Raw genomic sequence first — 21,948 nt, forward strand, 5'->3', positions numbered from 1 at the left:
CTGTACTGTAGGGCTGGGACGATTCACCTATCTCCTGATTTGATACTACCACAACACTTGGGTGCCGATTAGATATGTATTGTGATTTTTTTTATGGTATTGCGATTTATTGCGATTTCTGTTCACTTTATTTTACACTAGACCATGGGAAAAAGATGAATCATACACTTCTAGGGATTTTTACTTTGGAAAATATCTAAATTAATACAGTAAAAATGTTTGATTTGCAGCATGTATGTAGTCAGAGAAGTCCTGAAGTCAAATATATCAGTCATTGTTAGGAATTATTTTTGTTTCCAGCAACCCACAAATCAAAGAACAAAGACATTTCCTTCACAAATTAGTGGTATTTTCTTTTTAATTTATAAGGGACATGTAATGTTTTATACTTCTGGGGAATATAATACAATCAATCTTATTTCCATATATGTATTTTATACAGTTCCCTTTGTTAACACCTTATTTTGAAAAGCGGATGTAGTCACACGAGTATACTTCCTCTAACTTCTCCAAGGTCGTCTCTAGCTCTCCCGTCAGCTCCGCTCTCTTTCTACATCCATGGTCAGTTCCATCGGGGCCGTTTGAATGCATTTAACATAAATGTCAGTATATGGGTGCTCTACAGTTGTAGCGTCGGCCCATTTGACCACGGAGATGAGAGTGACGGCCCACTTGACCGCACGTTACCACAATACAATAACGTTTCCTGTCCATGACAGAGTTAGCATGCAGCTTTAGCCGTGATGTCTAGCTCTGCTTTTCCTGCAATGTGTGAAACCCAAAGTGTTTCCATACTTTACTGGATGTGTAGTATTTACCACTTTGGATTTAACATGTGAGGGTGCAGGTCATATCCACGCAGACCCTCCAACATTTTCTACTTTGCTGCGGTTTGTTTTGGTTGACGGATACGGAACGGATATGACGTCACATTACTCAGACTACAACAATAAAAGCGGTAACTTCCTTCTACCTCCACATAAACTCAAATTAAGCAAATATATCGATTCTGACATTACAAAGTCTATTTCAAAATTGTAAAAAAAAAAAAAAATGCGATACCATAGGTGAATCGATTTATTTTTCCCACCCCTACTGTACATGTTGCTCTTTATTTATGATCACTGCTAACTAGCCAGTTCTTCTATTTACTCCAAAAAAAGGGGAAATAGAAAATGCATCGCTGCCTGTGAGTCAGAAAGAAGAGTGTTTAGTTAAATCTCTCACTGTTTGGTTTGTTACCTAAAGACTGTTTATTGTTTCAAGTACGGTTAATAAATAACTCTCTTGTCTCTTACCGAAGAAGACGAGCAGACACATGCTGATGGCCAGGATGGAGCTGGGGCTGAGGGCGGCCAGCCGGTGACCTTTGACCTGCCCCAGTTCACAGCGCTGACCCCTGAACCCCTCCTGACACCGGCACCGGTAGCTGTCAGGCGATAGCGCCTGGCAGGTGCCGCCATTACGGCAGGAAGATGGTCCGCATGGCGAAGGCACGCAATGCTGCTGATCGGAGTCATCGGTCACCGTCACCTGACCGCCGGGGCACCTGGGAGAGAGACGGGTTAATGACATCAAGTCTAAAGTAAACCAAAGAACATATATTGATAAGAATTGAAAGTCAATAGTTCCATTGCAACATCAGCGTCCAGCTGCAGAGCTACCATTCTGCCATTTTGGACTGGAAGCGACTACCGGACGCCAGTAAAACGTCCGCCTACAAAGAGCCGTACAAAAGTAAAACAATAATATATCTATTCCACTGTCATAATGGCCTGTGTTGAGCAATAAAATATTATACATTTAATAAGCCTTTTCAGTCCAAAATGGCGGCAGCGGCTGTTGTCTTTTTGCATCTATACTCTCTGAGTAAACCAGTGGAGGGTCCGTTGTGTGTGTTTCTTACTTGCACTGGTGTTTCCTCCACAGGTCGATGCAGCGCAGCGGGCTGCGGCAGGGTTGGCTGCTGCAGGCGTCGCTGGAGCACCCCGAGGTGACGCCCCGCCTCTCCAGCACCGTCACCAAGTCACGGCTCTGCCCGTCCAGAGGCAGGACCTGAGCGTTAAAACGAACGTCCCGCAGACAGCCTGCAGGAGGAAACGTCCAGTTTAGTTTGGTTTGGTTCACAATCCATAAATATGTTTGATATGATTCACTAATTTGACCAAATCTTATGTTAAAAGAGTATGAACGCATGTGACCAGTAGAATCCAGATCAGATCCAGGTCTCACCCTGAAAGTCGGTTTTCTCTCCAGCGTTCGGGCTGTTGCCGACCATCACGCTGGCCGGGTGAACCACGATCTCCCGGCGGTTCCCCAGCCGGGCCTGGACCTCCCGCGAGCCCCCGCCCTGTTCCAGCCGCAGGGTAAACAGGTTGTCACGGCGACTGAGGCTGACCAGGACCCACTGCCCAATATCCACCCGCTGGCCAGGGAGCCGCAGGGCGTGGGCGCCGTCGCCGAGGTTGGCACGAACGGAGACGTGACCCTCCATGATCTGAGAGAGAGAAGAACATTTGAAAAACCTTCCCATAATGCCTCATGTCTATCGTTGATTTTGATATTCATGCCTCCTTGTAAGACTGTCTTTGTGTGTAGAAATGTGTGAGGTCAAAGGTCAGTTGATGATGGACTGACCTCCAGGAAGATGTACTCGTTGGCCTCCCGGGACGTCACGGAGAGCAGGGTGCCCGAGGCGGCTCTCGTTCGGAGGAGCAGCTGCACGTTTGTGCGGCGAGAGCTGCCGCCTCCTCTGAGCTGGTAACGCACAACGCTGCCCAAGTCGAAGGAGAACTCTGGGACGACTGAGAGAAGACATATGAAGTCATGTTAAGTTTCAGTCACATGACTTACAACTTACAACAGCTTTCACACTTTAAACAAACCCTTCTCTGCTGATAATCTTTATTAGTTTTAAATGAAAGTGAACGTTAACTATGGAAGACGGAACCTGTCAAAATAAAAAATAAATGAATAAATACATAAATGTTTCAATAAATAAATAAATGTCATTAAATGTAGCAAAAATTATATTAAAAATAAAAGTAGCCATTAATGAATTGATAAAATGTGACATAAATTGATATTTCTGTTTTAATTTGCATCTTTATTTATCTATCTTTGTATTATTCTCTTATTTATTTACCCTGCTGTTTAATTTTCCCTTTTATATATTTATTTTTATTATTTTTTATATTAATTAATTGATTTTGCATTGATTTATTTTATTTTTATTTTTATATTTATGCATTTATTTATTTCTGCACAATTTTCTCTTTGCATTACATCCCTTATACAGACGTAGGCAAAGTTGTTGGTAACGTTCCGTTAAAGAGAGAAAAACCCACAATAGTCACTGAAATAACTTGAAACTGACAAAAGTAATAATAAATAAAAATTTACTGAAAATAAACTAATGAAAATCAGATATTGTTTTTGAATTATGGTTCAACAGAATCATTTTAAAAAACAAACTAATGAAACTGGCCAGGACAAAAATGATGGTACCCCTAGAAAAGATGTAAAATAATGTGACCATAGGGACATATTAAACTAAGGTGTGTCCTGTAAATAGCATCACAGGTATCTTCAAACTTGTAATCAGTCAGTTTGCCTATTTAAAGGGTAAAAAGTAGTCACTGTGCTGTTTGGCATCATGGTGTGTACCACACTGAACATGGACCACAGAAAGCTAAGGAGAGAGTTGTCTCAGGAGATCAGAAAGAACATTATAGACCTTCATGTTAAAGGTAAAGGCTATAAGACCATCTCCAAGCAGCTTGATGTTCCTGTGACTACAGCTGCACATATTATTCAGAAGTTTAAGGTCCATGGGACTGTAGCCAACCTCCCTGGACGTGGCCGCAAGAGGAAAATTGATGACATATTGAAGAGACGGATAATACGAATGGTAACCAAAGAGCCCAGAACAACTTCCAAAGAGATTAGAGGTGAACTCCAAGGTCAAGGTACATCAGTGTCAGATCGCACCATCCGTCACTGTTTGAGCCAAAGTGGACTTAATGGAAGACAACCGAGGAGGACACCAAATCATAAAAAAGCGAGACTGGAATATGCCAAAATGCATATTGACAAGCCACAAAGCTTCTGGGAGAATGTCCTTTGGACAGATGAGACAAAACTGGAGCTTTTTGGCAAGTCACATCAGCTCTATGTTCACAGACGCAAAAATGAAGCATCCAAAGAAAAGAACACTGTACCTAATGTGAAACATGGAGGAGGCTCGGTTATGTTATGGGGCTGCTTTGCTGCATCTGGCACAGGGTGTCTTGAATCTGTGCAGGGTGCAATGAAATCTCAAGACTATCAAGGCATTCTGGAGCGAAATGTGCTGCCCAGTGTCAGAAAGCTTGGTCTCAGTCGCAGGTCATGGGTCCTCAAACAGGATAATGACCCAAAACACAGCTAAAAACACCCAAGAATGGCTAAGAACAAAACATTGGACTATTCTGAAGTGGCCTTCTATGAGCCCGGATCTAAATCCTATTGAACATCTGTGGAAGGAGCTGAAACATGCAGTCTGGAGAAGGCACCCTTCAAACCTGAGACAGCTGGAGCAGTTTGCTCACGAGGAGTGGGCCAACATACCTGTCGACAGGTGCAGAAGTCTCATTGAGAGTTACAGAAATCACTTGATTGCAGTGATTGCCTCAAAAGGTTGTGCAACAAAATATTAAGTTAATGTTACCATCATTTTTGTCTAGGCCAGTTTCATTAGTTTGTTTTTTTAAATGATTCTGCTGAACCATAATTCAAAAACAATATCTGATTTTCATTAGTTAATTTTCAGTGAATTTTTATTTATTATTACTTTTGTCAGTTTCAAGTTATTTCAGTGACAATTTGTGGGTTTTTCTCTCTTTAACGGAACGTTACCAACAACTTTGCCTACGTCTGTATATTTCCCAAACTTATTTATTCATATATTGTTTTCATTATAAATTTCTTTATGCATTTCTGCCTCATTATGCAAATGAGGGGGCTGTCACTCAACGTGTGTCATCATGGGGTCAATGCAAAGGGAAAATCGTGCAGAAATAAATAAATACATAAATAAATACACACATTTAAAAATAAATATAAAATAAAGAAAAATAAATGCAAAAATAAAAAAATAAATGAAAAATAATTGCATAAAGAAATAAATGCAAAAATAAATAAATACATTAAAAACATAAATACATAAATAAATAAAAAGGAAAAGTAAACAGCAGAGTAAATAAATAAGGGAATTAATATGAAGTTTGTCAGGAAGATAAATATATAACTAATTATTGAAGCATGCTCCGTCTTCATGACTGTGAAGAAAAGTGCAAACTTTTCATCTGAATTACCCTGTTTTCTTTATTTTAATTTTTTTGCTGGAGCCTCTGAATCCCGACCCCTAAAGTGCCATTAACATGAATGAGGAGGTTGTTTTTTGAGGCAATGCGGATGGACTAAACAGTCAAATATCCCTCTGTTTTGGGGTTAAATAACGGGCACCACAAACAGATCTGTTAAGCCAACAATTAAACTTGTGTGGACATCGAGTGCTGTGAGTGGATGACAGAATTAAAAACGCCCCCTCCAAGTCTCCACATCTACCAGTGTCAGGCTCCTCACCGCTGTCACACTTGTGTCCGGTGTATCCTGGGTGGCACTCGCAGCTGAAGGAGCCCCAGTCGGCGAGGCAGGAGGCGTGAGCCCCGCAGGAGGGACCGGCCGCCGTCACACACACCCCGTCTGTCAGCCGGCACCCCGGGGTGCTGTCCACGCTCTCACCTGGAGACGCCAGGTCGTACACCTGAGGGAGTGAGACGGATGAGTATCTTGTCAAGATTGTTTTTCTCTTTCTCATTTTTAATTTCTAGCCATCATCATCTATGCAAATCTCTTTCCTTACAACCTTTATAAAAGCTGCTGCCCTGAGTCACGTAAATGTGATCAGAGGAGTTTTCAGGCTGAAATGCAGTAAGACTGAATTTGACATGCACTAAATGTCTCAACATGTTCTTTGTTTTCATCTGGCAGCCGTGCAGTGCTCTCATTTTGTGGTGTGTCAAACCACCTTAACGCACAAACTCTAAAATGTGTTTTGAATTTCTGAATGAATCGTCTCTGATTACAGAGCAGACAGAAGCACGTTACGGTGGATCATGTTTCTCTTTCTTCTGTCATAAAACATTTGGCCATGTGAAAGCTAATGACATTTACAAAATCAAAAGGTTTAATCCTCCGGGGAACATGACACTTTAACTAAGGAGGACGGAACCTACCAAAATAAAAAAATATATAAATAAATAAATAAATACATAAGTATGTCATTAAATATAGCAAAAATAATATTAAAAATAATGTAGCCATCAATTAATTAATAAAATGTGACATAAATTGATATTTCTGATTTAACTTGATTCTTGATTTATTTTTATTTGTATTAATTTTTATTTATTTATGTATTTATCTTTTAATAATTTTTTACATTTTTTTTTGGCATTCATTATTTAATTATTTTCTAATTTTTAAAAATTTATTTAATCTGTATTTTTAAATGTGTGTATTTATTTATGTATTTATGCATTTTATACATAAAATAAATATATAAAAAAACAAAAAAAATAATTAAATGCAAAAAGAAATAAATAAAATTACAAATTAATAAAAATAAATACGTAAATATATAAAAGTGAAAATTAACCAGAAGAGTAAATAAATAAGGGAATTCATACAAAGATAGATAAATTAAGAACCAAATTAAAACAGAAATTTGAATTTATGTCCAATTGTATCAATTAATTAATGGGTACATTTATATTTCATATTATTTTTACTATATTTAATGACAATTAGTTATTTATCGATTCATTTATTTATTTTTGATTTTGTCAGGTTTCGTCCTCCATATTTGATTGTCTCTTGTGGAAGTAATTTTGTCCTGATGGTGGTGCCAGAGGAAGGTTCACTAAACATCGTGATTCATCCTCCGGGAATCATGAATGTTCATCATGAATTACATAAAAAATGTGACCAGTAGTTTAGGACAAACAGATTCTTACAGTACCTAGGGTTGATTTAAATTAATTTCTTTGCTTGTTCCTTGATTGAAACATTTTTGAAAAGGACACTAGGTGAGTTTCTATCATCAGTTACGTAGCAACAATGTTGTCATGATTTAAACCACGAACACATTGTGTAATTCCACACTGAAAATATGACGAGTCTCAGTTCTCCAACATCACATCTGTGGTGAAGCTCGTTAGGAGTGAGGACGCCATCCCAACCTCCCAATGCAGTAAAGGAAACAACCCCCAAAACACAAGGGATTATGGGTAGGAGGAGGAAGAAGAAGTTTTTCCTGGGGAATATTCTGGGAGGTTGAGCAGCAGCTCATTTAGTTTCAGGAGGCGGAAGCTTCTTTTCATTTATATTATATTTTGGACTGTGATGTTGGCCTTGGCTCGCACCCCCATCTGTCCAACTGTCGTCCCCCCGGCACACACACACACACACACACATGGTACACACACACGATACACACACATGATACACACAAACACACACACACACACACGCACACTATCCACCACGTAGTTCAGGGGAAGAGTGAATACATTCATGCAGAAACACACAGATTCAGACTTACTAACATTAATACTGCATTTAAAAACAAGAAACGCACACATGGAGGAGATGCTAATGATCTCTGGGATGGAGACACACACGCACGCGCGCGCGCGTGCGCGCGCGCGCACACACACACACACACACACACACACACACACACACACACACACACACACACACACACACACACACACACACACACACACACACAGTGGTGGTACCTGACTGTCCACCACCAGGTTGCGGATGCAGCCGGTGAAACTACGGTAACGCCGATGAGGAGATGTTTCCTTCACTCCTCCCAACTGAAGAGGCTGGAAGACATTCAGATACCTGAGGAGGAAGAGGAAGAGGAGGAGGAGGTGGAGGAGAAGGAGGAAGAGGAGGAGGAGGAGGAGGAGGTGGAGGAGGAGGAGAAGGAGGAAGAGGAGGAGGTGGAAGAGGAGGAGATGGACAAAGTGAAAGAGAGGAGGACGAAGAGGAGGAAAATGTGGAGGATGGAAATAATGAAATATGGGATGAGAGGACAGGGTGGAGGAAGAGGAGGAGCAGATAGGAATATGAGAAAGAGAGTAACAAGAAGAGGAGGAGGATGAGGAATGAAAAGATTGGAGGAGGCAAAAACCATGAGGACATGAGGAAGAAGAAGAGTGACGAGAAACAAGGAGAGGAGAAGAGGGAGCAGGTAGGAAGAAAAAGGAGTAAGATAAGTAGAGATGGAGGAGGAGGAGGAGGATGGAAAATGGAAAATGGAAATGGGTAGATGATGAGGAAGAGGAGGAGGATGAGGGGGAAACAATGTGAGGGGAAGGAAAACAGATAGGAGGAGGAGAAGAGGGAGCAAGGAGAAGGTAGGAAGAAAAGGAGGAGACAGTGTAAGATAGATGGAGGAGGAAGATAGAAAAATGGAAACAGAAGATGAGAAGATGAGAAAAAATGGGAGAGAGGAGGAGGATGGGAGGAATGAAGAGGGGGAGAATGAGGAGGTAGAAGGAGGACGGAGTAGAGGGGAGCAGCATGAGACAGAGGAGGAGGAGGAGGAGGAGGAGGAGGAAGAGTTTGTAGATTATAGTCTCTTTATTAAATATTAGTATTATAAATGTAAATGTGTAGAGTGACGGTCGGCGTGTCCTCACCTCTGGTTTCCTGGCGTCTCTCCAGCAGCTCTGCAGCCGGACTCATCCGTCTCCTGACTGTCCCCCCCGACACCCTCCAACTCATTGACCGCCACCCCCCCACACTGGTCCAGGATCAGCTGGACGGCCTGAACACAATGAGACGCACACCGCCGTCAACAACCTCCACTGAATCTACTGGACAGTTTGTCCTTTAATCCCACCACTAACAGAAATGAGAAACCTACCTTCCCGTCGCTGACGATGTCGAGGCGATGCCAGCGCCGGTCGGTGACGGTGGATTTCGGCGGGAGCTGCAGGGTCAATGTTCCCGAACCGTGGTTTATACTCAGAGCTGGAACCCCGTTCCTCAGCTCTGGATGGGAGGATGAGATTCTTAGTTTATATTTTCCTGCTCACAGTGAAACCACACGACTGGCCGGCAGTGGCCTTAAAGGTAGCACTGGTACTGTTCAAACACATTTTCTGTTATATTTGTTGAAATCTCATTACATCCAGACAGCAACCAATAAATCAAATACTCTGACAAAAAAAAGAAGCTAGAATTACTGCCTCGTGGTTGTATGTCCCCGCATACAGTCATACAAAAACCAGTCAGGTTACAGTTTACATCCATGTCTGTCCAAAATGTCACTTCATCATTTTATCCTGTTAGTCATTTGTGTAAAGTTGTCATAATTAGTATATGAATTCTTGAGTTACGACCAAAACGTGTTTTGTGAGGTCACAGTGACCTTTGATCACCAAAGTCTAATCATTTCTTCTTTTTTTTATTGCTTCTTTAAGAAAAAAGACTACAACAACCTAAACCATAACAAATAAAATAAGATAGAAAAACAAACTATTCAAAAACAAAGGAGAGAAAAAAAAGGTAATAGTAATAATTAAATAAAATAAATAAATAAATATTATTAAAAACAAAATATGATGAATTACATTTTTAAAATTACAAATCTAAATGTATGAATACAAGTAAATAAATAAATAGTGATGAAAATAATAAATTAATATAAATAAATAAAAATAATGATCAGTTCATCCAACGTTTGTGCAAGATTTGAAGAAATTCCCTCCAAGCATTCGTGAGATATTGCGTTCACGAGAATGGACCGGACCGTTGTACAAACGTATGGACGTACGGACTAACAATCCGTAGGGCTTTGTAGTTTCACATGATACCAGTCTCTTCACTTTAGCTTTAAAACTGAGCCCACTACAACCTCCGAAAGACCAATTAATGAGTTAAAGAAATTAGTGGCGTTAAAACGTATTTGCGTTAACACGTTATTATCGCGTTTAATTTGACAGCCCTACTAAGAGTATTTTTGGTTTAGTTCACTTTTTCCCTTTGTTTCTGAAAGGGTGATGTGTTGATGATACATCAGTTCTCTGTATCGCTGTGTAAGCTGCTGAATCCCATCAACAACTGCAGGAATTCACTCAGTCAATTCTGTGTGTGTGTGTTTTCCAATATCCTCTCAGCTGCTGGTCACATCAGATGTGTGTTTGTGTCGTGAGCGTGACCTGATCAACCTCACAGCCACGTTATTGAATATGTAAGTGAAAAATGCTCCACAGTGATCAATGCTGCAGCCATCTTTGATTTTCCCCTCCATGTGGTCACGTAGCAGCCGGCCGGGTTCAATAATTACATAACTTTAATGCCACAAGATTATGCAAGAAGCCATCGGCAGGCTAATCCGTCAGCACCACATCAGGACCGCCGGGAGCTGACATTAGAGTTTATGAAGCTCTTCGTCCACCGAGAATCTGTCTTTACAGCGCCGGATTGATTCACGCTTTGTGTTTGTTGAAAAGGACGAGCGGCGGCACGTTCCCACCAGCGCTGTGAGATTAGCATGTTTGTTAGAAGTTGAAAATAATGTTTCAACTTTTAGTAAAGGGATGCCGCGTTTCAAACAGAGATTTCAATGTTCAGAGGAGCCGCACCAACAAGCTTCACACTCGTCAGTTTGAGGCGGCTGAAAACGATAATATTAATAAATGTAGCATCGTTGTTGTGACTGCTTGTTCGTCAGTTGGTCATTCTTTTTATTCGTCCAATACTTTTAGTACAGAGCACTAAGACGGTGAGACAACAAAGTCTAAAATTTTAAAAAGTGCGGTTCCGATATTCAAATTAGAGATCTTCACAGGTCCAGTAGAGTATGGAGGACGGATCCTGCCAAAATCAAAAATGAATAAATAAATAAATATGCCATTGTACCAAAAATAATATTAAAAACAAATGTAGTCATTAATTAATTGATTGATGTACGGAGCCGGGATTGAAGACTGGAGTTGATAAGCAGAAGCAGACACCATTAGCTAGCTAGCTAGCTAGCATATAGTCATGCACTCTGACCCCATGATGACACATGTTGAGTGACGGCCCCCTCATTTGCATAATGAGGCAGAAATGCATAAAGAAATGTAAAAATAAATGTGTAAAGAATTGTATAAAGTAAAGAATACGGCAATAAATAAGTTTATGGAAAAAAATAAGGGGTGAAATGCGAAAGGAAAATCATGCCGAAATAAATACACATATTTGAAAAAAATAAATGCCAAAATAAACAAATTAATCTACAAAATTATAAAAAATAAATACATAAATAAACTACAATGGCACTCGGAGAGCGCAGACCTCCGCCAAGGTGCGTGACTTTAAAAACAGATCACAGCTCACAGCTGGCGGTACCCTGAGGTGGTCGGCTTATTATTAACACGGTGTGTTTCCTTGTAACGTATCGGCGGATGCCTCTCTCATTCAGCAGCCTTGTTATGTCTGTATAACGTTACACTACGTTGTGTCTCATCCCGTCATCTACCGCTTTTTTCTTTCTCACCGCGGACGGACAGCAGCTCCCACACCCCGATGTCTCGCCACACATCCACACACGTATCGCTCTGCTCTCAGAAGGAGGCGGGATCACCAAAATCAAATGGATTGTTCATTGTGCTACAGCCCACTCCTCCAAAAGATTTCATTCAAATCCATTGCAAACTTTTGGAGTAATCCTGCTAACTGACAGACAAACAAACAAACAAACAAACCAACGCCGGTAAAAACATAACCTCCGCCAAGGCCACAAGCAAGACAACGATGGTCTATTCGATAAAAACTACATGTCGCCTCCTATTTGAAAACTCTGACTATCTTGTAGTTGCGATGCATTATGGTCTATTTTCTGCTGGTGTCTATGTAGAACTTGGTCTCTAGAATGAAGCCCTAGCTCTCTGATCTTCACAGGTCCAGTAGTCCAAAGTTATACAGTACTTTGGAGATCACACATCAAGTGGAGCAACTGGAAATACTTATATGTCCATGTTTGTCCTTTTATACATGCAAAAACGTTCTGCTCTTAATGCCATTAATAAAGAATATCTTCTGCACTTCATGATCTTTTTTGCAGCTTCAGCAGTAAACTCACCTACGGCGATGAAGTCCTCCTGCTCCCCAGAGTGGGCGGGGCCGAGTGGCCCGTTGTAGAGGAGCAGCCCGTTCGCCGACTCAGCTAGGAACTCCAGGGAGATATGGCTCTGGAAGCAAGGCATGATGGGAGGGAACCAGGCGTAGCCCTGGCCGCCGAAGCTGTGTTTGGTCTGCTGGCACTCGGGCCCGTCGAACATGGGAGGACACACACATCTGAGAGGCAGAAAGAGTTTATTCTAGTGTTTACATGATGATATTACCAACACCTCCCCAGGACCCCCAGACCCACCCCCTTTGGTTTAGAAATCCTTCCTATTTTTGAGGTCTCAACGATGGCAAGTATCTATTAAAATCATATCATGGTTTATCGGTGATACCGGTATATTGCGACACCCCTAATATACAGTCTAAAAAACATGTGGATGTGTGTAATGTATTTGTTTGTAAAGCCTAGTTTATGCTGGCCGTAGTGAAGCCGGTGCGAGGTGCGTGCACCTGAAAATTACGTCATCACGGCTTTCACATGGTGCGTGAAGGCTCCGCAAGTTGTCGTTGCACTTGGTCGTGCACCTCTGAATTTTTCTAACTACGTGCCGATTATTCGTGCTGAACCTTTCATGTCAACATGGACGCCTTCGAGGGAAGACTGGCCGAGCAGGTTCACCTGTACATCTCTACGACTGTTCATTGAGAGGCCACAGGGACAGTCACATAACATTAAATACTTGGAAAGAAATAGGCAACACATTGGGGAAAGAAGAGGCTTTCTGCTGCAGGCGGTGACAGAATACGAGAGATTGTTTTGCGACAGTAATAATTACAAAACACAAATGTAATGTTTGGCGGTACGTACAGTACGTCAGTGTTTAGTGTTTACTACTGTTGCCAGGCAGCCTGCTTTCCTTTCCGGTATCACTCGTTGACTTCTTGCTTATCCACAGAATTTTTTGTTTGTACGCCTTTTGGCGTTTTGGAACATACTGCAACGAACAACGCGCTAAGCATAAACGTCTCTGTGCAAGCTCGTAGAACGTGCGCCATCTACGGAGGCCCGCGCCACGGTGTCTCTCACGAATATAAACAAAGCTTAACTGGTAGGAAATAAACTTAATCCTCCAACACAATACTAAGGACATGACCTCTAAAGCAATACTGTCTACAATACTATCTCAGTGGCTGAGGCAGCAGTTTTCTTTCCAGACACGCCAACATTATTTAATATGGCATAACAGACGGAGAGAAAAATAAAACCAAATCCACCAAAACCTTGACAGAAACACTGTTAATTAAAAGTAACGGTAGTGTATATTTGGCAATGTTAATAAGAGTTTTTGAGAGCGAAGGAGGGAGAACCATCTGTCAGATTTAGCAGCTGAGGTGTTGCATTCGATATTTAAACCATTAAAATGATGTGACAATTCAAAGTCAACCAGAGTACATCCAGCTGAAAATGAGGCTTTGGAGGGTCAGAACTCCAGCAGAAATCTGCCTTCTCTCCTACTAAATCTTAAACATGTTTGACAGATTAACTAATCAGTTAATAAATGGGAAATATCTGCCAGCTTCAGACGGGGACGCTAATAGTCGAGGACTTGAATCTGCTGCGAAAGACCAGCAGATTATGGAAACATAGAGCGGCTACAGTGAGAAAAGTAAGAAAAAGTTTTCTTGTAAATCTTTTATTGACAATAATATTTGTTTGTCCATACTCATGATAAACCCTTCTATACTGCTTTGCAAAAATGTCATTGGAAGAAGGAATTCATCAGTTAATACTCAAGTTCATCCTGGCTGCATTAGTGGAATATTAAAATACACAATTGACCAGGACAGAACCTGTTACAGAGCTTTCCTCAGACCCCTACCTGTATCCCAGCGGCCCGTCCTGGCAGGTGCCCCCTCTGAGGCAGGGGTTGGTGGGGTAGGCGGAGCAGGGCAGGTGGATGGCCTCTCGGCCCCGGCAGCCGCATCGCGCTGTCGATGAGGCCGTCAGCGACACCAGGGAGGTGTTGCCGGTGCTGAGAGCCAGCGGGGCCTGGCTGAATGAAACCTCGCTGCTGCAGCCGCCAGACTGACTGCAGTCTGTTTGGAGACATTCGTCAACGCCCACCTGAGAGATGGACACGCCCAACATGGCCTCCAACTGCAGGACGTAAAATAAGAGATAGACAGAAAAACATTTGGGTTATGTTGAAAAATGTTTCTACACCAAACTAAAACTAAGACATAACTAACTATGATAAAACCAGCATGAAGCTAACTAAAGGAGGTCAAATAACGCTCCAAACTGGCATGGCCATTTTCAAAGGGGTCCCTTGACCTCTGACCTCCAGATCTGTGAATGAAAATGGGTTCTATGGGTACCCACGAGTCTCCCCTTTACAGACATGCCCACTTTATGATAATCACATGCAGTTTGGGGCAAGTCATAATCAAGTCAGCACACTGACACACTGACAGCTGTTGTTGCCTGTTGGGCTGCAGTTTGCCATGTTATGATTTGAGCATATGTTTTATGCTAAATGCAGTACCTGTGAGGGTTTCTGGACAATATTTGTTATTGTTTTGTGTTGATAATTGATTTACAATAATAAATATATACATACATTTGCAGAAAGCAGCATATTTGTCCACTACCAACTAAAGCTCAAACTAGGCTTAAACTAGGCTAAAGCGTAAAATAGCCTAACTTAAAATCAATTAGGCTTAAACTAAATAAGATAAAAGAAACTAAAGCTTGGCTTAAACTAAAAGAAACATAGCTGAAACTAAAACTAGAATTAAACTAGAAGAAACATGAAACTAAAATGAAGATTAAACTGAAAGTAGGATGAAACTAATTAACCCCCAAAAAGAAATAGTCTAATTGAAACTAGCAGGAGAACAATACTAACATAAAAATACAATAAAAACTAAATATGGGGTGAATATAAAACATGAATAAACTAAATCAAACACCAAACGAACACGTATTATTGAAGTTGTGAGCTCTGTCTGAAAATAATAGAGAATGACAGTTTTGATCGAATGTCTACCCGCATCAATGATATCTGAGTTTACTCTTTTCTCCCCTTAATGTTACTGATGCACTTTGGTGTTTCTCTGTCATCCCCCCGTTAAAGTTTTGCTGTCATTTGCTTTCTCTTGCCAAATTCACCCGTTTCCCCGCTTGTCATCCTGATTCTTTTCTCTCGTTTTGTCTTTATGGGTGAGAGGTTTTCATCAGAGTCCCTCAGGGTTTCCTGTCTCTCTCCAACTGTGTGTTGTATTTCTTTTTTTTTGGAGTTTAGTTATTCAGCTGACACTCTTATCCTCAGTGACTTACACTCCCCAGGCAGGGCTTCAGTTTCTGGGCTCCAGAGCCAGTTTCAACTTCATCTCATTTGGTATTTATCTGACATTCTTGTTCTAAATCAGCCAAGATAGGCTCCTTTTTAACCTGAGATAATTAAAGACGCGCCTTTCTTCTGCAGCATTTGATGTTCAAGTTATTTTTAATCATACTGTGTGCGCTTTGTACTGGTATTATACTTTATATTGTTATGATTGTCTTTTTTTATGGGTTTTGATTGTTTTTTTTAATAAGTTGCATCACAGCATGAGATTACTGAATCTGTCCCGACACTGAACTTGGGACCTTCTGGCTATAATAATCACTTTATTTGACTTTGACTTGATTTCACTTTTTTTTTCAGCAACTGTGGGTCTTCAGCGGACTGTATCTAGCAGCCACACATCACTACTGCGGTATGAACCCAAAATAAACAGATCGAAATGATGCTGAAATAACTACATAATGATGCTGATTTGTTAACATTCTGAATTCATGCTTTGTCAGGTCTGTTACCAAGACGACAATCAATCAACTTTTAAAATGCTTGTTTTCTGAATGGAGTCTGGATCGATCAGTGCCAGGCTGCGCAGCTGGCTCCAAGATAAAGTCATCTAGGCATAAATACGGCAGCGACGTTATTGTTTCTACCATAGACAGTCTGTGGTTTCTACACAGAGTTTGGTCCGGTCTCTGTACAGATATGATGTACTATCGTAGCTCTGGGTGCTACAATATCAACAGGAGGAGAATCTCAATGCTGATAGGCTTTCGCGACACAGCGTCACGCGAAATCCACGCTCGACTTGAAATGTTTCAACTCCCTCGAATATGCCAATGACCCGAATTTTGCGTGTTCGTCATTTGCAAGATTTTTGACGCCCAGCGCAAATTCTCATTTAATCGCCTCTTTGCATTGACTTTGTATGTAATTGCACCACGCAAAGTTTGCTTTGCTCTTGGTGTGAAATGCGCCATTACAACGTGTTGCTTTTAAGTTTCACTTTCACTTTTACAACATAGTAGATGTAGTAGGCCCCTACTGACCCACATTTATGGTGCTTATAGCAACCGATAACGGCTATTTAATGACCTGATAACAGTCAAATCGAGTGCAAAATCACAAGAATAAAAAGCAGAAATGAAGTGACTATTGTAGCCAATACAACCTATTAAATAAAACAGCCCATCTGCTGCAGAAGGCTTCTATCTGATTTCTTTTCTTAATTCAACCATCAGTGAAATAATAAACAGTTAAACTGAAAAAAATATGAATTCCAACATTTATTCTTCTCTTTCCTCATGTGTGTGTGTCTTTATTCTTTCATGAAATGATTTCTATTTGTGCTTGCTGTTTCTTTTGTCTCCTCTCTCTCATGATTCCTTTGGCAATTTTAAAATGTTTTTGAAAGAAAGAAATCAGCTAAGAGTTTAAATATTCTTTGTTCACTGGTCTGTGTTAAAGCGTGCATGTGTGTGTGTTTAACATGTGTGTTTACATGGTTTACTTCCTGCCACTCACAGAGCTGACCTCAGGTCAGCAGCTGCTCTCATGCTTTTAATGGATGTAAAATATTGATAAACATGTAGACAGTGAGTGTATAATACGAGCAGCCGCTTGCTGTAGTTACATGTCCTCTTTTCAAAGTTAAGTCCTGTATTTAACCTCTCCTTGCATGTGTGTTCATATGTGTGTGAAACGGAGCGATCAGTGGTTTACAGGAAGTGTCTCTAAGTGCCGACTATAAATGTGTGAATGTGATGTTTAATTGATGTGTCATTAATGGATCATTAACCCGTCAGCTCCTCTGCTTTCATAATTCACTCAGCTGTTTCTTAGAGTTTGTACTGTACCTGCACTGTCCTCTGTATAGACGGGTTTCTTGTATACAAACATTAGTGGGTGCATTCAGGGGGCAAAACCTCTTTGGCAGCCGTTTTAATCAACGTAGATTTCTCATTGTTTGCACATTCTTGTTGACTATGCTAGACCCCTGCAGAGTCACCTCACCTTGGCTTTGTTTGCAGCCACGTAGCCGTGCAGCTTCTCTGCCTTGTAGTACGGCGAGCCGTGAGCGGCAAACCACACGTTGAGCGCCTTCTCTCCACTCTGGCCGGCGTCTCCCGCAGAGAAGATCTGGACGTTTTCCGGCAAAGTCTGCAGGAGTTCAGCCAACATTCGACCCAGACGGGAGAACCGACTCTCCTCGCCTCCTCTGCTGCAAAAGAACTCCTCCACCGTCAGGTCTGGAAGAAGAGGAGGAGGGAAAACAGATTTATATAGTAACTTTATAAACCTTCAGGGGAAATCAGAAATAAAGAAAGATAGAAAGTAAGAAACAAACAGACAAACAAAAAGGAAGAAACAAGAAGAAACAAACAGAAAGAAAGAATAGAGAAAGAAAGAAACGCAGAGAAACAGAAAGAAAGAAAGAAACAGAAAGAAAGAAAGAAAGAAACAGAAAAAGAAAGAAAGAATGACATAAACAAAGAAAGAAAGAAAGAAAGAAAGTAAGAAAAGGAGGAGGAGAAAACAGTCATTAAAAACACAAACTGTTAAAAGAGGAGAGCAGGAAACAGAATAGAGAAGACAAGACCAGAGAAGACAGGAGAAGAGGAACAGGGAGTTATTTCCCATCATGCATCTCTGTCTGTTGGTGCTGATGGAGCCTGGGGGAGCTGACAGCTCTGAAACCCGGGACCCGGCGGCACTCTGGGATACGCAGCATCACAGCCCCGTCAATTACAGTTGCCGTGGCAACCACTGGGGCGTGCGTGTGTGCATCAGCGTGTTGAGACGTTATCGAGCAATTTAAAAAAAACTTTGAAAGGACTGGTGGACTCACTGTTCAGGCGAATGGAGGCGGCGTTTCTCAGAGCGTCCTGCTGCAGCTCCCTGACGTCCACCTGAGCCGTGGAGGTGACGTCGGGCCAGGTGTGGTCCGACACGCGTACCTGCAGGCGGTACGAGCCTGGAGGAGCCCCCTCCCTGATACTGAGCTGACCTGAGCTCTGGTTCAGACTGAACAACCTGAGAGAGAGAGAGACAGTTGTTAAATGTTAAATGTTTCTGGCTGCTATTCTCTGTATTCTGAATATCATGGACGTAATTTGGCCATAATTGGTCCACATTTGCCGCTTCCTTCCACCAGAAGTACGTGTTATGTTTGTGTACGGCGTGTTTATATATTTTTGTTAGTATGATGTGTTTTATTCCTTTCATTTTTAAGCATTTTGCACGTTTCATAAAAGTCACTAGCAGCTGTATTTGTCAATGTCGTCAGTCCCGTGAGTATCATCAGTCCCGTGAGTCATGTGAGTCGTTAGTCACATGAGTTGTTAGTATTGTCAGTTCTGTGAGTCACGTGACTCGTCGGTATCGTCAGTCCCTTAAGTCACATGAGTCGTTAGTATCGTCAGTCCCCTGAATTATGTGAGTCATTAGTCACGTGAGTCGTTAGTATCGCCAGTCCCGTGACTCACGTGAGTTGTTAGTATTGTCAATCCTGTGAATTCCGTGAGTCATTAGTCACATGAGTCATTAGTCACGTGAGTCGTTAGTAACCTTCAACCCTGTGAGTCACCTGAGTCATTAGTATCGTCAATAGTATCGTCAATAGTATCGTCAATAGTATCGTCAATTTCGTGAATTCTGTGAGTCATTAGTCGTGTGAGTCATTAATATCGTCAGTCTCGTGATTCACTACTCATTGAAGTAAGCGTCAATCATGACCGTTTCCTAACCCTAACTACGTGATTGTGTTGCCTAAACCTAACTTCCTGTGAAAACGGAAGTTTATTTTGAAAGGACACTATGCAGGTAACGAGCGTATATTGTTACGCCGTCCCTGGTTTGTCCAAAAGTAACGCAAGAGGGGTACCACGTGCGTCGGTCTCCGATGCCGAGGAGCACTGACCAAGCGGTGGAATTTGACGCATTGGGAGTGAGAATGTGTTGAATTAACCGCCGACATGCATTCGGCAGGGGAGGCTGTTATGTACCTTCTCCTGGATTTATGTCATCACTTCACAGGAAATGAGAAGATATAATGTGCAGATCAACCAGAACAAACGACTGATATCTTCTCTTTAAATGTAACAAGCTGTTTGTTGATTTCCTGTGAGGCGACATGTTGTTATTGGCCCGCTGGGGCTGCTTCACCTCACCTGAACATTGAGCTCTTTCTTATTTTTCTCCTAGTTTGTGTCACGTCTATATGTAAATAACATGCAACCTAAACCTGATCCATACTGTGAACAAATTGCCATGTGGCGCCTGGCGTGATGAGAAGCGGCGGCTCAGGATGGTAATTCTCAGGCGGTTCCTTTGTTCTCGGCCGTTTCTTGTCGTCCCTCCTTATAGGTATCTCGTTAGAAGAGGAGGTGGCAGGGAGCGCAATCAGGCTCTCCTTTCAACGCGTCCGCATGAAGCCTCGCCTCATCAAACAAAACGAGCGCGCCCTCGCCGTGCTTCACTGGGAATTTTCAATACCGCTGGTTATGAAGTATTAATAGCACTGTTCCTGACAAGTCAGATCCCCGTTTCTATCTCTCTCTCCTCCCCGTCCTCTGCCCTTTCATTCTCTCTCACTCTTTCTTTGTTTCTCCCTTCAAACTGCCTGTTTCTCTGTCCCAATTCTTCCTCTCTCCTCTTTGTCGCTCCGCACCTTTGTACTGTCTCTTCCTCTCTATTTTAAATCTGTCAGCTCCTGTGCCGCTCTTTTATTTCCTCTCTTTGGCTTTGTGCATCTCTTGCTGCGTGTCACATCTTTTCTGCTTTGGCTCCAACACATCCTGAAACAGCTTTACATCTGCCATTCTCCGGATGCTTTTATTCAAAACTGCTCACAGTATGCCCAACAGGAGTGTGTATGTTTATAGTGAAGAAGGTCCAAATGGCAGCGATTAAACCCTCCTTTTGTCACTTGTTACTTCTGCCAAGTTTCGGTTTGATATACTTGTTTATCAGCAGGATTACAGAAACACTACGGGTGTAGTATAGGCCAACGATTACATTTGGAATAGATTCACGGGGCGGATACACAAATTATTTTTCACCTTCGTCCTTGGTGGAGGTCTGCGCTCTTCGAGTTCCACGTTTTATCTTTGGGCATAAAAACTTTGCGATCTCCACTAGAATTTAAAATAAAGTTATGTAGGCTTGAACAATATTTTCTTGCAAAAATGTGTTATGATTGCACCATAGATGAGTTCAAGAGGCCAATAAAATTGAATTAAGACTATTTTCAAGTAAAAAATAAAGTACCAAAGAAAAGTCAGCCTGTTTTTTGTCTGAACAGTGCTGACGTTCAGGTTCAATTAAAAAGAAATACTGCAGCAGATCGCCCTTCAAACCCTGAATTCATTAAAGAAACCTGCAATACACGTTGAAAACCCCTATTAACTATATTCAAAACATTTCAAGACCCTTTTCAGGCTTTAGCTCCCTCTTCACCTTGGTTTTGTTTGCAGCCACGTAGCCGTGTGGCTTCACTGCCTTGTAGTACGGCAAGCTGCATCTTTTCTGCTTTTGTTCATTCACATGAACGGAGGAAGGGAAATAACTCTGGATTCAGCTATTAGCGCATTTTACAACTTTCAGGACCTAATGATTTAAATAAGGATTAATCCAGTGTTCGTCGTGAGAAGTTGATTCACCTCAAAAAAAATTATCCGCTGAGTTACAGACGTCTCTTTCCCAATGTAAGTCTATGGGGAAAAGTATTTTTGGGCCCAGTGGCATCACGCGACAGACACGGAAGCTGTAGTACCGCCGTTTGACCACTACGAAAATTTGCTTCAAAGCTTGACGATCTTCCTGGGGGCTTGAGTCGACTTGTTTTGTTTCGGGTTTGCAACCTCTACTTCTTCTTCTACTATGTTTACTGGCAGATTACCACCATGTGTAGCCTATAGCGCCAACTTCTGACCAAACTACGCCGTAGCCGAGTTTATTCGCTCCAAACCAGTTGATGGAAACGCTCCTTATTCGCATCTCTTTTTTGCAACATTTCAAAAGTTTGCTTAAAATTTGCTTGACAGTTGAACGGAAACACGACAGCCTCTCTTTGTATTGTTTTCTCTTGACATATCTCAACTTTTACCTCTCTACATCAAAACCTTTCCCCTTCTTCTTTTCTTTGTTTCTCTACCGTATCACCTTGTGGCCTCGCTCTCCTTCAAAACCTCTCTTTCCCTCAACACTATACATGTATAACTACTACCTTTCCATCTCTACTTTCACTTCTCTTTTTGCATGTCACCTCAGAGTTTTCACCGTATGAGATCAAAGTACCTGGATGGTTTGCCTTCGAACCGGTACACCTTCTCGCTCCAGTCATCAAGGTCGGGGGATTGAACTCGTCCGAGCACCGTCGTCGGGAGAATACCTGTCAGAAGGAGGGAAGTAAAAGACACAA

General features: G+C 41.7%; 1 protein-coding gene across 1 annotated transcript in view; it reads right to left on the reverse strand.

Annotated features, from left to right (window-relative positions):
* The window catches only part of si:dkey-22o22.2 (neural-cadherin), a 181,737-nt gene that overhangs the window by 3,049 nt on the left and 156,740 nt on the right, over positions 1 to 21,948 (reverse strand). The window contains 13 exon segments of the mRNA XM_037783518.1: positions 1,299 to 1,549; positions 1,907 to 2,087; positions 2,233 to 2,497; positions 2,638 to 2,804; positions 5,626 to 5,806; positions 7,848 to 7,959; positions 8,763 to 8,890; positions 8,990 to 9,117; positions 12,197 to 12,411; positions 14,064 to 14,341; positions 17,541 to 17,776; positions 18,376 to 18,560; positions 21,825 to 21,918. Coding sequence (XP_037639446.1) covers positions 1,299 to 1,549; positions 1,907 to 2,087; positions 2,233 to 2,497; positions 2,638 to 2,804; positions 5,626 to 5,806; positions 7,848 to 7,959; positions 8,763 to 8,890; positions 8,990 to 9,117; positions 12,197 to 12,411; positions 14,064 to 14,341; positions 17,541 to 17,776; positions 18,376 to 18,560; positions 21,825 to 21,918 — 2,421 coding nt within the window.

This window comes from Sebastes umbrosus, chromosome 11, assembly GCF_015220745.1.
Source record: "Sebastes umbrosus isolate fSebUmb1 chromosome 11, fSebUmb1.pri, whole genome shotgun sequence".
NCBI lineage: Eukaryota > Metazoa > Chordata > Actinopteri > Perciformes > Sebastidae > Sebastes > Sebastes umbrosus.